Source organism: Mauremys mutica, chromosome 4 (assembly GCF_020497125.1).
Source record: "Mauremys mutica isolate MM-2020 ecotype Southern chromosome 4, ASM2049712v1, whole genome shotgun sequence".
Taxonomy (NCBI): Eukaryota; Metazoa; Chordata; order Testudines; family Geoemydidae; genus Mauremys; species Mauremys mutica.
Window position 1 is genome coordinate 88,337,602 of NC_059075.1, and position 15,911 is coordinate 88,353,512.

The window sequence follows — 15,911 nt, forward strand, 5'->3', positions numbered from 1 at the left end:
TATGTCAGCCCAGCCTCTCTTCGTAGTAGTCCATCAATGTGCCAGGTCAGTCAGGCCGAACAACCAGCTCCGCCGGTGCCACAGCAGGTGCAGTGGCCAGCCCAATGGTACCAGTGGGCACCGTGGCACCCGACACAGCCCCAAATGGAGGCTCGCTCGGTGGCCAGAGCCTCAGAAGGACCATCGTCCTCCCTCTCCAGACCTCTGAGGAAGGAGTCGGTGGGACGTACGTCCTCGGCACCGTGCCCGGAGACCGACCAGGTGGTGGACCTTCTGGTGCCGGTGGACACTCAAAGTACTGCACCGGCCTCCTCACCCTCCCTGGATGAGGCGATTACGGCCCTGCTTCCCTCCGTCCCACAGGAGGACTTTAGGGCCCAACAAAAACTCTTTTAAAGGGTGGCATCAAGCCTCCACCTCCAAGCAAAGGAGATGGAGGAGCCCTCGGTCTCACTATTTAATGTGCTGTCCTCCTCGGCACCAGGCAGGGTAGCCTTGCCTCTCCATGAAGGCGTGGCAAAAATTTCAAATGCCCTGTGGCAAACACCAGCGTCATTGGCCCCCATCTCTAAGAGAGTGGAACGCAAGTATTTTGTACCCACCAAGGGACATGATTACTTATATACCCACCCTGCTCCTAACTCCCTGGTGGTCAAGTTGGTCAACCACAGGGAGTGGCAGGGCCAGCCAGCCCCTACCCTGAAAAATAAAGATTCACGGAGGCTGGACTCTTTTGGAAGGAAAATGTATTCGTCCTCGAGCTTCCAGTTATGGATGGCGAACCACCAGGCTTTCCGGGGCCTGTATGAGTTAAATCTGTGGGGCTCCAGGAGCACGACACGAAGGAGTTCAAAGCGCTTGTGGAGGAGCGTACAGCGGCTGCCAGGGCAACCCTCCAAGCAGCTTCGGATGCAGCGGACACGGCTGTGCAGCCCATGACCTTCGCAGCGTCCATCAGAACAGCATCGTGGCTCCTGCTCTCTGGGCTGTCCAGTGAGGCGCAGACCTCCCTGCAGGACCTCTCGTTTGACGGCAAAGCTCTGTTTGTGGAACAAACAGATACAAAGCTGCATGGCCTGAAAGACTCCCACACGACTCTCCAGACTCTGAGTCTCTATATTCTGGCTCCAGCTAAACCTAAGTTCAAGCCACAGCAGACTCCCGCTCAGGCCACCCACCCAAAATATGAGGCTGCTTATAAGAAGTTGCGGGACAATAAGAGGCGCCCACAGAGGCAGTCTCGACCTGCCCCCCAACCTGGGTCCTCCAAGGGCAAACAGGCGGGGAAATTGCAGTTTTGATGGGACACCAGGGGGTGCCCTGCCAGTTCTCATCAGGGATCCACCCTCAATAAAACTTCCTTTCTCCAATTGGTTGTGTGCTTTCCTCCCGGAGTGGTTGCGGATGACCTCGGACCGATGGGTCCTCAACACCATCTCCTGGGGCTATACCCTCCAGTTTACTTCCACCCAGCCCAACTACCCCCCACCCCCGTCCCTCCTGGGGGACCCTTCGCATGAGGCTCTGCTCAAGCAGGAGGTGGGGCAGCTCCTGGCCCTAGGACCGGTGGAAGCGGTCCCGGGGGAGTTCAAAGGCAAGGGATACTACTCCCGCTGTTTCTTGTTCCCGAAGGCCAAAGGGGGCTCAGGCCCATCTTGGATCTGCGAGGCCTGAACCAGTACATGGTGAAGCTCAAGTTCCGCATGGTCTCCCTGGCCTCCATCATCCCCTCCCTGGATTCCGGGGACTGGTACGCTGCCCTCGAGCTGCAGAACGCGTACTTCCACATTCATATATTCGAGGGGCACAGACGCTTCCTCCATTTTGTTGTGGGGCAGGAGCACTACCAATTTACGGTCCTCCTGTTTGGCCTGTCCACTGCCCCCAGGGTATTCACAAAATGTAGGTCAGTGGTAGCAGCCTACCTCAGGCGCTGGGGGGTCCAGATCTTCCCCTATCTGGACGACTGGTTAGTCAAGGGCAGCTCCCGGTCGCAGGTGCGGGATCACGTGGTGCTCCTTCTGTCCATGTGCACCACTTTGGGCCTGTTGGTAAACAACACCAAGTCGACGTTAGTCCCGGTTCAGTGCATAGAGTTTATCGGGGCAGTCCTGGATGCCTCGTCGGCCAGAGCCTCCCTCCACCAGACAGGTTCAAGGCCCTGAAGGGGCTCATCGACCCAGTCACAAGGTTTCCAATGATAACAGCCAGAGCGTGCCTCCAGCTCTTGGGTTATATGTCGGCGTGCACGTATGTGGTCCGTCACACCAGTCTCAGGATGAGGCCCCTCCAGCTCTGGTTGGCCTCGGAGTTCTCTAAGGCCAGGGACAGGATGGACAAAATCCTCATGGTACCCGAACCAGTGATCACCTCCCTTCAATGGTGGTCCTCCCCAAGAAACATGCTTCAGGGAGTCTCGTTCAGTGGCAGGGCCCCATCGCTGGAACTGGTGTCCAATGCGTAGGACCTGGGATGGGGGGCCCATGTGGGGAACGTTCAGACCCACGGTCTGTGGTTGGCTCGGGATCTGACCCTCCACCGAAACGTCAAGGAACTCAGGGTGGTACGGCTGGCATGCACACCTGGAGGGCCGGGTGGTCAGGGTCTTCACGGACAACACGACCTTGATGTTTTACCTCAACAGGCAAGGCAGGGCCCTATCCTCTGCCCTCTGCCGTGAAGCCCTCAAGCTGTGGGATTTTTGTATAGCCCACAACATCTGCCTACAGGCCTTCCATCTGCCAGGTGCCTGGAACACACGGGCGGATCACTTGTGCTGAGAGGAGAAGTCCCTGCTCAAGTGGTCTCTCCACCCAGAGGTGATGCACAGACTTTTCCAAGTGTGGGGAACTCCCCAGGTGGACCTATTCACAACTCAGCAGAACCATCGCTGTCCCCTGTTCTGCTCCGGGGGGGCTGGGATGGGATGCTATCTCCGATGCCTTCCTCTTGTCCTGGTCAGGCCAGTTTCTCTATGCCTTTCCCTCATTCCCACTGATCGGCAAGGTACTGGAAAAGATAAAGACGGACAAGACCTGGGTCCTTCTGATTGCCCCGGCATGGCCCAGGCAGCATTGGTACAGGACCCTCATGGGCCTGGCAGTTGCCTCGCCATAGCCGTTGTGGTCCTGCCCGGACCTGCTCTCCCAGTACCAGAGCCACCGCCTCCACCCCAACCTAGCGGCACCCCACCTCATGGCGTGGCTGCTCAGTGGTTAGGTAGGGAGGAAAGGACGTGCTCAGAAGGGGTTCAATGTGTCCTCCTCCTAGAAAGCAGGCAACCTTCCACACACCGAGCCTACTTGGAAAAGTGGGGTCTCGGTTTTCCAAATGGGCAGACGAGTGGGGAGTTTCCCCAGTCGCCACCCCGATCCAGCTTATTCTGGACTATCTCCTTCACCTTAGAGCCCAGGGCCTGGTGCCCTCGTCAGTCAAGGTGCACCTGGCAGCCATATCGGCCTTCCATCCTCCAGTGCAGGGCCACACGGTATTCTCCCATGCTATGACTGGCCAATTCCTTAAGGGGTTGGATCGTCTCTTCCCATATGTTAGGCCCCCAGTCCCGCAGTGGGACCTAAACCTGGTGTTGGCCCATCTCACGGGGCCCCCGTTTGAGCCGCTAGCCACATGCTCCTGGTCAGACCTCTCGTGGCCTTCCTGGTTGCAATCACATCTGCCAGGTGGGTCTAGGAGCTCAGGGCCCTGACCTCCGAGGCCCCATACACAGTGTTTCATAAGAATAAGGTCCAGCTCCACCCACACTTTTCGTTCCTCTCACCTATTGCATGGGTCAGGACATTTTTCTACTGGTCCTCTGCCCCAAACCCCATGAATCCAGTGAGGAGCGCCATCTCCACACGTTGGATGTGAGACGGGCTCTGGCTTTCTACCTGGAGTGGACTAAGCCATTCAGAAAGTCCTCACAACTGTTCATCACCTGGCCAAGCGCATGAAAGGTTGGCCGATCTTCACTCAGCGGCTCTCCAACTGGATCACTTTGTCGACTATACCTGTTATGACATGGCAGGAATCGCTCTGCCACCAGTTGTGAAGGTGCACTCGACTCGGGCACAAGCCTTGTCGGCTGCCTTTTTGGCCCATGTCTTCATCCAGGACATTTGTAGGGCTTCCATGTGGTCTTCAGTTCACATGTTCACCTCGCACTATGCGATCGTCTCCCAAACCAGAGAGGACGCCAGGTTTGGCAGGACTGTGCTCCGTCCTGAGAATTTGTGAACTCCTACCCACTTCCAATGGACATAGCTTGGAATCACCTATTGTGGAATACACATGGGCAATCACTTGAAGAAAAAGAGTTACCTTTTCCATAATTGGTGTTCTTCAAGATGTGTTGCTCACGTCTATTCCACATCCCGCCCTCCTTCCCCTCTGTCAGAATTGTCTGGTAAGAAGGAATTGAGGGTGGGGGGAGTGCACAGTGCAGTGCCCCTTATACCGTGCCATGGAGGCGCCACTCCAAGGGTCGCTGGGGCGCTCCCCTAGGGGAAAAACTTCCAGCACTGGTGCACATGGCGAGCATGCACACCTATTGTGGAATAGACATGAGCAACATATCTCGAAGAACAGCAGTTATGGAAAAGGTAACTGTTTTTTATGTAGTTATTATGTTTGTTAGGCTATATAATGTAGCACATTAAAGTCTTTTTCAAGATTTTTATAACAATTTTAGCCTGTTCTCAGATTTTTATATGTCAATTGTAGTTGGAATTCATTTAAAAGATCATAGAATAGAGGGGGACTTAATATTCAGTTACACTTACTCATTTATCTCCTGACAATTTTTCTGGCTACATTTAGCATCTTTCCCCCCAGTTTTAATGCGTTTCATTTTGAGACATGAATTATTAGGAAATTTCAGCATCTGGTGTTGGCATTTCTATATGCAGCCCAACTGCACATTTTTTAGTAAGAACCTATTGAACATGCAGTTCTTAGCAAAAGACTTAGCGAAAGACTTTGCAATCAATTTCTTAGACCCTAACAAAGAAGTTCAATTAGTGCTTATGTGCAATGTTGAGGGTTTTTAAAAAAAACTGTAATAAAATAATAATTCCTAATAATTCCTTGTTATTTTAATGGCACTCAAATCCAAAGGTCTAACAAACACTAGAAACAAACTATAAATTTCAGATTGGCAGCCTTGCTAAATAAATATCCCAACCAGTTTACAGGCTCTCCCAATAACAGAACAACAGTAAATGCAGCTCCCACAAATGAAGAAAGAAGCACAAGTCTTTAATCTTGCCCAGATGTCCTTTCGGAGCACAGAAACCATGTACATTTATTTTTATTTATCATCACCCATTTTTAAAGGAGTCCTTACCAAAATATTTAGGGTTAATGTATGTTTTATGTACTGCGTGCTGGGTAATAACTTGAGAGGACTCCCTGTTTCTAAAACTAAACTGACTATTAGGATAACTATTTACAGAGATGCCAAGGTCTGCATGCCAGCCACGGGTGCATAGACTGGCTTCCTGGTGTATCTTCCAAACTGTTCTTTTTTCTTCAACTCGTGCTGCTCCCTCCAAGTTCTATGTATGTTGCTATACTATACAGGGTTCCATTCACTCACTGATATTCTGGATGAGTGGATCAGACAAATTGCACTCCCTAGATACTGCAGCTATAAAGCAGAAGATGATTGGCTAAGAATTGGGGTTTCCTGCTTCAGTCAGTTGAGAAAGCTTGGACAAATAGATACATAAGAGATTCCTGGGGTAGCTGAAACGGAACTACACCAATGCAAAGTACCGTATATACTCGTTCATTAGCCCGTTCGTTTATAAGCCGACCCCCCCAAGGTGGTTAGGTAAAAATAGCAAAAACTGTATGACCCTTTCATAAGCCAACCCTATATTTCAGGGGTTGGAAAACTTTGGCTCCCAGCCCATCAGGGTAAGCTGCTGGCAGGTCGAGACGTTTTGTTTACCTGGAGCGTCTGCAGGCACGGAGCCCCTCAGCTTCCAGTGTCCGCAGTTTGCTGTTCCCAGCCAATGGGAGCGGCGAACCACAGCTACAGGGAGCTGAGAGGCTCCATGCCTGCAGACGCTGCAGGCAAACAAAATGACAATGTATTAGATATTCAAGTCAATGATTCCAGAGAGTTTAAAATCATCAAATTTTGGTGTAGACCTGTTTATAGGCTGACCCCCGCTCTTTACCAAAAATATTCGGCTTATGAACGAGTATATACATAGGTACTTTTCAGAGTGTGCCAACATAGGGAATTACAGCGCAACACATTAGAACACTTCACAAATTATGCCTCTTTGTGTGGTTTGCCACCATTTAGACAAGCCCGTAGTCTCTCTAGTACCTCTTATAAAGCCAGAAACTCACTTTGTTATTTTCCTCTAAGTCAAATATTTTCAAACATATTTTATTATGCTTTCAGTGGCTAGAGAACCCCGGCCTCATGCTGAGTTTTCCCATTTCAGATACAAAAATGTGGTATATTTTCGCTAAACTGGGCTTGGGTTCCAGGACCTTTTAATTATTGTGGCCTGAGTTTCAGTATGGTTGCAGATTTCAGTGCCAATGATTCCCAGTCACAGCTAACAGGCTAGCTTCTCATCTCAGGTGGGCTGTATGTATTGCTGTGTAACACACACGATTGTTGTACCTGCACAGTGCTTGATTTTCTGCCATGCAGGCTGTGCAACTGAAGTTGGAATCTGACCTTTGTTACCTTTGTTACTGATCCATAGAGCATTCCCAGCCCATTTTGTTCTCTGTTGAGGGATCGGAGTCCACATTTTCCTCCCTTACCACTTGCACCAGCACTCTCATCAGACAGCAACTCTCCCTGTGACTGAGTTCTACCTCTTTATCAATGTTAAGGTCTAATTTCCTAACTCCTGTGCATTACATTTTCAAGCTGGACAATGCATTAATGTAGCTTTTTACATTTAATCAATATTTGGCTGTAAGTTAGTAACTTGATCTTTGATAGAATCTCCTTACATGGAAGGAATGTTCCAGTGGATTAACTCTCATAGCACTACCTTTTTTAACAGAATGAACGTGCCTTTTTGTAAAATGTCACAGTAATTCTATAATATATTTTTATTTCACCAGAGGTATATATTTTCTCAGAAGCAAGAGCATTACAGTAGATTAAAGTGCTTTGGAGCCATTAAATTGCTCTGGAGCCTACCACGACAAAGCTACCCTCAACACTAATGACAAGGATGACATAACACATTTTTTTTTTGGCCTTAAAATTAGTAACTGTGCAAATGTGGTTGAGGTCTTCATATTTTAGAACTGAAGTCACATGTGATGAATACTTACTATACCATATAATTAAATGAATTTCCCCATGAGAGTTAAACACATTTGTTAATATTATTCTGGGGTTTTTTTCCCAGCAATTTTATAAATCTGCCTTTAGCATTTTTTGGCATACCTATACTTAAAAATCCTTGTCCCAAAGCAAAAGTTCTTGTATACAATATATAAATCATTTTGAACTGTGTTTTCAAGTTTAACCTGGGCATTTTATAAAAAATAAGCATTATCTCTATATTTCAAATGGCTTGTGTTTTGTATATTTAGTCTGCAGTAATTCACAAGGGGAAATGAGTTTTCATATTTTTCTTTTTAAATCATGTCTTCTTCAGTGATTACATGGACTGCATATGTTGACTTACACTTCCCAGACAAATGTCTGGATCTATATTACACGTTTGCCATGAACTGTATTCAATTGTATGAACTTTGTGCAAACCAGAACATGTGGTTTTTGGCCTTAGATTTTTCTGCATGGTGTGTCATTTGAAACATATTTTGACTGCTTTGCAATGTGATGTCTGTATGTCTTTGTACTCAACCACCTTACAATATATAATTTGTCGCTGTTGTCAGCAGGACTCATGCTGATTTTAGTTCATCCATCTTGAAATTTAATAAAAATGTAGAGGAAAAATAATGGGACTAGCTCTCAGAAAGTACAAAGGGAAGGGCAAGAAATTATATCTTGACGTCTTTCATCCAGAGATTTTTCTTTTAAGGGAATATGAGAAAGGCCATGTTGTAAAGGGTACTCTGTATCTGACATTTCCCCTGTCATTTAAAGGCTTAAAATTCATTGAAAAAGAAATGCAACTTACAATGCTTCCACTCTTTCTTTTGGGGAAATGGAAATGACAAAATTGAACAAAACGTGCCAAAAAAGCTGTCCTCCCGTACACCTTTGCAACCCCAGTAGGTGCTATGCTGATTTACACCAGCTGAGATCCTGTCCTTCCGCTGAATGCTGGCACAATACTTTCCTCAGAGCTTTTACTAGAAAAGCAAAGGCAATACCCTCAGAGGTATAGCACGGGGGGCAACTTATCTGGCCTATTCCGCATACACTAGCATCATTTTTGAAGTGATTGCTTCCGTTGCACAGTTGCTGAAATGGCCAGTTTAGTGCTGTGAGGGGCACTGGTGACTCATTGTTCCCTTCTCATTATAACAATAATTCTGTATCCAGCAATTTTTAATAGCTCTTTTGTATTGAGATTTCATAGTTTCATTGTACGTTTCTGGCTTAAATGGCAGACGGCTTTAACATGTTTCCTCTTTTTTTTTCTTTCATTGTAAAGCCCTACTTGGCAAGTGGAAGACAAAATGGATGCTAATAATGTGGCTTACACATCTGGGAAGCTAAGTTTTCACACTGATTACCCTGTTCTGCAGCATCCACCTGGGGTAAGGGGAACCTACTGACTTTTCCACAAAGCAAGGGGGAAAATCTCATTGTTCCTATAGTTTGAAAAAGCGACAGGTAATGTGTCTGCTGAGCAAAACTTAGATATATGTAAAATTGATGTATTTCCTTTTTTTAAAAGTTCATCAATCCATAGGATGAATTATGATTATCTAGTCTGAATTCCCATATAACAGGCCATAGAATTACACCAGTAATTCCTACAATGGAGCGAATTATTCTTTCCTGCTATATGAGTGACCACTATCAAACCCAATAACTTGTGGCTGAACTAGAGGATATCTTTTTAGAAAGACATCTGGTCTTTATTTAAATACTCCAAATGATGGGTAATTCACCACTTCCTTTAGTTAGCTGCTCTAATGCTTAATCACCCTCACTGAAATTAAAAATTGCATCTTATATCCAATTTGAATTTAATTGCAGCTTCTAGCCATTGGCTTTATTTATGCAGTTGTCTGCTAAATGAAAAGGTTCCCTCATACCAGATACATTCTCTGTGGTATTTATGGACTGGGATCAAGTCACCTCATCACTTTCTCTAGAAGTTGAAAATAATTTAAAATAATATTTAAGGAAAACTTTATTGTACTGAATGAGATGGCACAGGGAGGATCAAGTAAAATCAATAGCAGTGATGTTTACTTCCATGCATTGTCAGTCATTAATTTTCTTTCAGCATCAAATGTTTATAATGGGAAAAATTGCTGCTCCAGTCTGCTGGAATTCTTTGAGTCAACAAACTAGTAGATGAAGGAGAATTGGTGGATATAATTTATTTGGACTTTAATAAAACTTTGACAAAGTCTCTTACAAGAAGCTATTAAGGAAATTAGCTAGTCATGGGGTGAACGTAAAGTTCTGTGTCATGGATTAGAAGTTGGCTGAGACAGAAAAGAGCATGGATAAATAGTCAGTTTTCCATGTAGCAAAAGGTGAGCCATCGACCTATAATAGTGCTAATGTTGTGTAAAATATTCATTAATGATCTAGAAAAGACAGTGAACAGTAAGAAGAGACCACATGATTTAAGTAAATCGAGATTAGGGAAGAATGTGAGGTACTCCAGAGTGGCCTAACAAAACCAACTGACTGGGCAGCAGGGATGGCAAATGAAATTCACTTTTGACAAATGGAAGGTTGTGCACATTGGAAGAAAACATTTGAAATACTCATACTACTGGGGACTGAATTAACTGTAATTACCTAGTAAAAATATCAGGGAACCACCACAGACAGCTAAAGGAAAACCTCTGTGTAATGTGCAAGTCAAAAAGAGCAAACTGCATATTAGGATGCAGTATGTTGCACAAAAATGATATTGACTATATTACAGTGTCATTAGCCAGTTCAGTAGGGTTCCTCACTTCGAATGCTGTGTCCATTTCTGACCACCTTATCTGAAAAATAATATAACAAAAACAGAAGTTCAGAGATTGGGAAAGAAAACCATTACAGGCCTGAGGATACTTCCACATGAGGAGAGATTGAAAAGATTAAAACTAATGGGAACTGGGCATAGCTTAGGCAGCTTTGAAAATGTTATTCTAGGTGTGTTTAATTCAGAGAGGAGACAAACAGGAGAAATGATCAAGATATAAAACTTACGAGTGAGAGAAGGTAAATCGACACTTCTGTTTACTTAAGCATAATGCAAGGACAAGGGGACATCCCGTGAAACTGGATGGCAACAACTTTAATAACAGGAAAAACATTTTTACCCAGTTAACCTGTGGAACTCTGAGTCACCATGACCACACAACATGATTCACATAATTCACAACAGACCTGAAAGAGAGTACCACAAAGAATGTATAACTAACAAAGATACTACAGCAAACATTTGTACCTTCAAATTTCATACTTGCCATTCCCTTCCCTCCCCCCCCGGGATTGAAGTAATCATTTTGTGATGAAATGAACAGGCCAGCATGATCTATTTCCGAAGAGGTGCCAGATCTTTCACATTAATGTGCTACCTGCTGAAAATTCATTTAGATGCCGTTGGTTAATGTGGAATAGGAATAGAGTGGTAGTTCATTAATAGGAAACAGATGTGCCTTAGCTCACTATCTTATCTGTGCCAAACCACAAAATCACGTACTGCCATAAAACATTAAAAAAAAAAAGCACAACCTGTTCAATTCTGAAACCCTAGTTTAAAATAAAAATTGTTTTTAAGCACATTGGAAACAAATTTGCCATCTAGGCTCACAATGCATGATTGTGCTAATTTCCTAATTATTATACAGTATCTGAGTACTTTAACAAGACGTATCTAAAACAGAAAGTGTGGCCCTAATGGATGATGATTAATTTTTAGAAGTCACCTATAAAAATATCTGAGGATTTTTCCAAAGTTTTGATCTCATTCACATGATATCCTGTTAAAGATGAGTACTAGTTTTGGTTGGAGTTTCCATCTCTCTAGACTGGAAAGCGAATGTCTCATTTTGCATCCCTTGGAGTTTTGTCATAGGGTCTATGACTACTGTCACAGTCCTTCCCTGGCCATATATGCCCCTGTTTGCTCATGGAGAGATTGCAATTGGTAAGAGAAGAAGCTGCTTTCCTACTACTCCCCACTGTGAGCAAATGGGTATCCTGTCTCCTGCGCACCTCTACCAGCTATTCTGGACCTCTCTACCAGCTATTCTGGACCTTTCTGTCCAGAATAGCTGGTCTGGGATATGGAGTGGGAGCAAGCTCTTCTGTGAAAAGGATTAAGTAATATACTCCGTCTCCAGCGCACGGAAGGAACAGGGAACGAATTGTGAGTCCCTGAACCACATTTGTGCCTGGGCCAGTGCAGCTATACACCATCCCTTATCTAGGGCAGGTTGTATTTAGAATCTAAACTTCATTTCATTTGTGGTTATGTTGACTGATTCTTCCTCTTCCTCAACAGTTACCCCTGTTTCTCCCTATAATCACTGCCATATTAGCTGCCCCTGTAGTATGGGGTGATGTAACAATACCTGAATCCATTCCTTCCCCTTGCTTCTCTGTCTTACTTCCCATTTTCTTCAGCTCTAACTCAGTTCCATTACATGGGTGCAGTCCTCAATGACTTCAGTGAAAGTTGCATTCATTTAAATGATGGTCCAGTTCTGTGTTTAGTTACAATGATGTAAACTGCATAAGTGGACCTGATGCTGCTCTCCTTGATGTCACTGGAAGTTTGCCATTAACATCAGTAGGAGCAATACTGGGCCCACTAGAGTTATCCTAGATTTACATTCTTGCAACTGTGAGCAGAATTTGGCCCTTCAACTCCATCTTGTCCAGTTTTTTGAGAACTCTGAGCACAACATAAACAGAAGCGTATATTTCCTGAGGGTCCATTATTGCTGTAGATATCTTAGACCTTCAGTCCTCAATGAGCCAGTGACACATACTGACATCCTTGGTGAGCACATTTTTCACACCTAATTATGTCATTTCTGCAAGTGGAAAATAATTCCCTATATTTAGAGAGGCAGTGTGTTTTAAAATTATCTGGCAATCATCACCAGTTGTACCAGCCTGACTCAGGCCCGAAGAAAATTACGGAACCAGAGCTCTGTGATTTAGGCCTAATTCACCACCTTGTTACTTAAGTTTTACCCCATTGTGACAGTAGACTCAGACTGGTGTGAAACTGGTAATACAATGGGGATACAGGTCCTTTAGTCTTTTTAGGATATTTTTTAAATGACAGGGCAGATGAGCGAACTGATAATGAATTATTAAATATTCAGGCTGTTTCTTCCTGTAATGAGGTGTTATTTGTTACAGATTCAGTTTCTTCATTGTATAAAACAAGCAGCTACTGGAGGTGAAAGTGAAGTTGTAGATGGATTTCATGTATCCAACAAGCTGAAGGAGCAAAATCCTCAAGCCTTTCAGATCCTCTCCTCCACCCTTGTAGACTTCACGGATGTTGGGGTCGACTACTGTGATTTCACTATGCAGTCTAAACAGAGGATTATAGAGTGAGTAATAGTCAAGGGTGTGATTATATCTAACAGAATCCCAGTAGTAACTCATACCATATTGCTGGTTCACCAGGAATTACAGGGTTGCACCTAGTGCTTAATTTGTCCCTAGGCTTGCCAGGATTGAGCCCCAGTACCTCTAGGCTTGGCAGTTCATAGCCCTGGCACCTCTGGGCTTGCTGAATTAGTTATGAATGTAAAAAAATTGTTTGAGCCCCAGCAACTCTTTCATTACAAATTAAGTACCGGTTGCACAGCAACAGCGTGCTTGAATGAAAAAGTTCTATTTGCATCTTTCATTGTTTCTCTTGCAGAAAAATGTTAGAGGGTCTATGCCTGCCACCTTGTGGGAAAACAGTGTTTCAATTTTGTCTTTACTTATTGTGTCTTATCAACTGAATTATACTATAAAGTGTCAGTTATTCTTTATTATTTTTATTATTGAATTTATCATTGTCTCAACTTTCCTTACTCATTCTTTCCACCCTCCAGGAACTCAAAGCAACCATACTAACCTTATCTTAATATCCTTCAGTTGGTCTTCTATCTAAATTCTATATGAAATGTGCACCAATGCTGGGATGCTGCCATGTTATGAAGCTCCTAGATAGAAAAAACTCCTATGTTACATAGAGGCTGTCTTGCTGTATTATCATCTTCTTTTAATCTTGTTACATGACAAGGAGGTCAGGTTAGATGTCATAATGGTCCCTTCTGCTGTAAAAATATATTCATCAAAACACACACATTTATATTATATATTATATTATATATATAGTGTGTTGATTTTTTTATATAGACAGAATAAGGATGGGATTTTCAAAAATGCCAAAATATTTAGGCGCTCAAGTCACTTGCTAAACCCTGACCCATTGATGAACTTGAAAGCAGGAGTCTGATATGCAATAATGTACAACACTTTGTCATAGCACGGCACTTCATTGTTGAACTGTGCTGTAACAGCCAGCAACTGAAAGGGGAAAGTGAACCCGTCCTTACCAAAACAAAAATATGCTAAAAAGTTGAGTGGCATGATCATACATTTTTCTTTCTCTTTCTTTCTCTCAGTGTAGATTACAAAGGCCAGGTGGTTCGTATCAATTATAATAATGCAACAAGAGACACAGTTTTTGACATACCTGCTGAAAAAGTGCAGCCATTTTATGCAGCTCTGAAGGAGTTTGTTGATCTATTGAACAGCCCGGAACATAAGTTTACCTACAAGATGAAACCAGGTCAGTGATTAAGTTGCTTCCGCTTATAGTAATTGGAAGATTTTTTTCATGCTTTTGCCTAAGAACAAAATCCTAAACAGTTGAACATGTTAGTACAGTTCTGATACAAAAAGGGAATCTCAGTCCTCTCCGAGTGCCCAACACGAAACACTTGGGGCCAGATTTTGAGAAGTCCAGAGCACTCATGACTGCAGCTGAAATCAATTGGAGCTGTTTTGAACATGTAAAGTGCTATACAAATGCTAAGTTTTCTGGAAAATTAGGTCTGAGGGGTATCAAGTTGGGCATCCAGAATCAGTGGACACTTCAGACAGTTTTACCTTTAATTTCTGTGTGCCTCAGTTCCCCATTTGTAGAATGGGGATAATAGCACTGCACTACCTTACAGGGGTGTTGTAAAGACACATTCACTACTAGGTATGAAGCATTCAGATACTATGGTGAGAGCATCATAGAAACCACAGGAGGAAATTAACTACTCTGTATTTGGAGCTGGGTTTAAATAGTGTGCAGTAAATAATTCATGGGCCCCAGGCTGAATAATGAGGATAACACAAATCGTTGAATAGCTGTGCATTAAGTGAGCACGTTCCGTCCGTGTACTGTATGAGACAGGGATCTTGTGGAAAAAAGTAGTATGTGATCACTTAATTAAGGACTGTGGCTGTGTCTACACTTGGAGCTGAGAGTGTGAATCCCAGTTCCCATACACTTACTTGCACTAGCTCTCACCCAGCCAGCACACTAAAAATAGTAGTGTAGCTGCAGTAGAATGGGCAGCAGCAAGCAGTGGCACATACTAGCCACCCTAAGTACCAGGGGTTCCAGTCAAGTTTGTACTCAAGGTGACTAATCTGTTCCTGCTGCTTGCTTCAGTCTTTACTACCATGATTACTCTACTATTTTTAGTACACTAGTGCAATGAGAGCTAGTGTGAGTATGGCTACGTGAGCTGAGAATCACACCCCTAGTTCCAAGTATAGACATAACCTGTATTGTAATCCATACACACAAGAGGACTGAATTAAGGCTGCAAGGGTTAGCTACATTCTAGCATTTCTTAACTTTTAAACGCTTGATTTTGTAACCTTAATGTCCTTTTAATGTAGTTAGGTATATTACACACACAAAATATGGGCTATTTTGAGCATGTTGGCTGAAAATTACTGTGGTGCACGGTGCCTGTGCAAAGACGTGCCATACTAATGTGTCACAGTAGGTTTGTGCAGCAGGGTTACACATGAAGGCATCTGCTGTCCTGTGGGCCAGGGGATCCATTATTACGTGTCTCCAGTGGCACTGTTGCCCCACGCAAGCAGAGTGGAGGTGCTGGAGCACACACTCTTCCAGCCCATAGGCTGTAGTAATAGCTGCCGGGGTGGGGTGCACTGCAGACCCGCACCTTGCCTCTGGGTTGTGGGTGGATTTTACCTGCTAGCCCCCATGCTCATCACCTGCACAGAGCCTCTGGCTTTGTGTATGTGAAGTGAGTTCACTCACTAAAACTTTTTGTCAAGATCATTGTATGTGGAGCCATGACTGAGAGGGGAGCCGTGAGTGCTATTTCAGCCACTTTCCCAAGGTAGCTCCCAAGGCTGGAGACAGCCTTGGACACATGGGAAGTTTATTAGTCCGTCCCCTGTGCTGGCTGTAACAGAGAATAAGGCTCTGCCCTAGCCCACTGCACCTGAGGGAATAAAATTCACACATCTCCTGGGAGGTTGCTGTGGGCGACTCTCATCTGTGCAGCTCTCTCTTTCCTCAACCTAGTTGTTCTTTACTCATCACCCATCTGCATTTGTTCTCTTACCAACAGTTCTTCATTCTTGCATGATCCTTCATGCTGCTTTCTCCTGCTGCTTCTCTGAGCAAACCTTTGAGGTCCCTCTTCCTCCAGTGATACCTTGTTGGCCTGAGCATCATCCTCATGATCTTTTGTGGTCCTTTCTCTGCACAATC

The 15,911-nt window shown here is 44.4% G+C and overlaps 1 protein-coding gene across 4 annotated transcripts in view; it reads left to right on the top strand.

Moving 5' to 3' along the window:
* The window catches only part of BBOX1 (gamma-butyrobetaine hydroxylase 1), a 101,125-nt gene that overhangs the window by 81,286 nt on the left and 3,928 nt on the right, over positions 1-15,911 (top strand). For all 4 annotated transcript variants that reach the window (XM_045015850.1, XM_045015853.1, XM_045015849.1 and 1 more), the window contains exons 5-7: positions 8,616-8,721; positions 12,518-12,714; positions 13,786-13,952. In XM_045015850.1, coding sequence (XP_044871785.1) covers positions 8,616-8,721; positions 12,518-12,714; positions 13,786-13,952 — 470 coding nt within the window. The remainder of the gene's footprint in view (positions 1-8,615; positions 8,722-12,517; positions 12,715-13,785; positions 13,953-15,911) is intronic.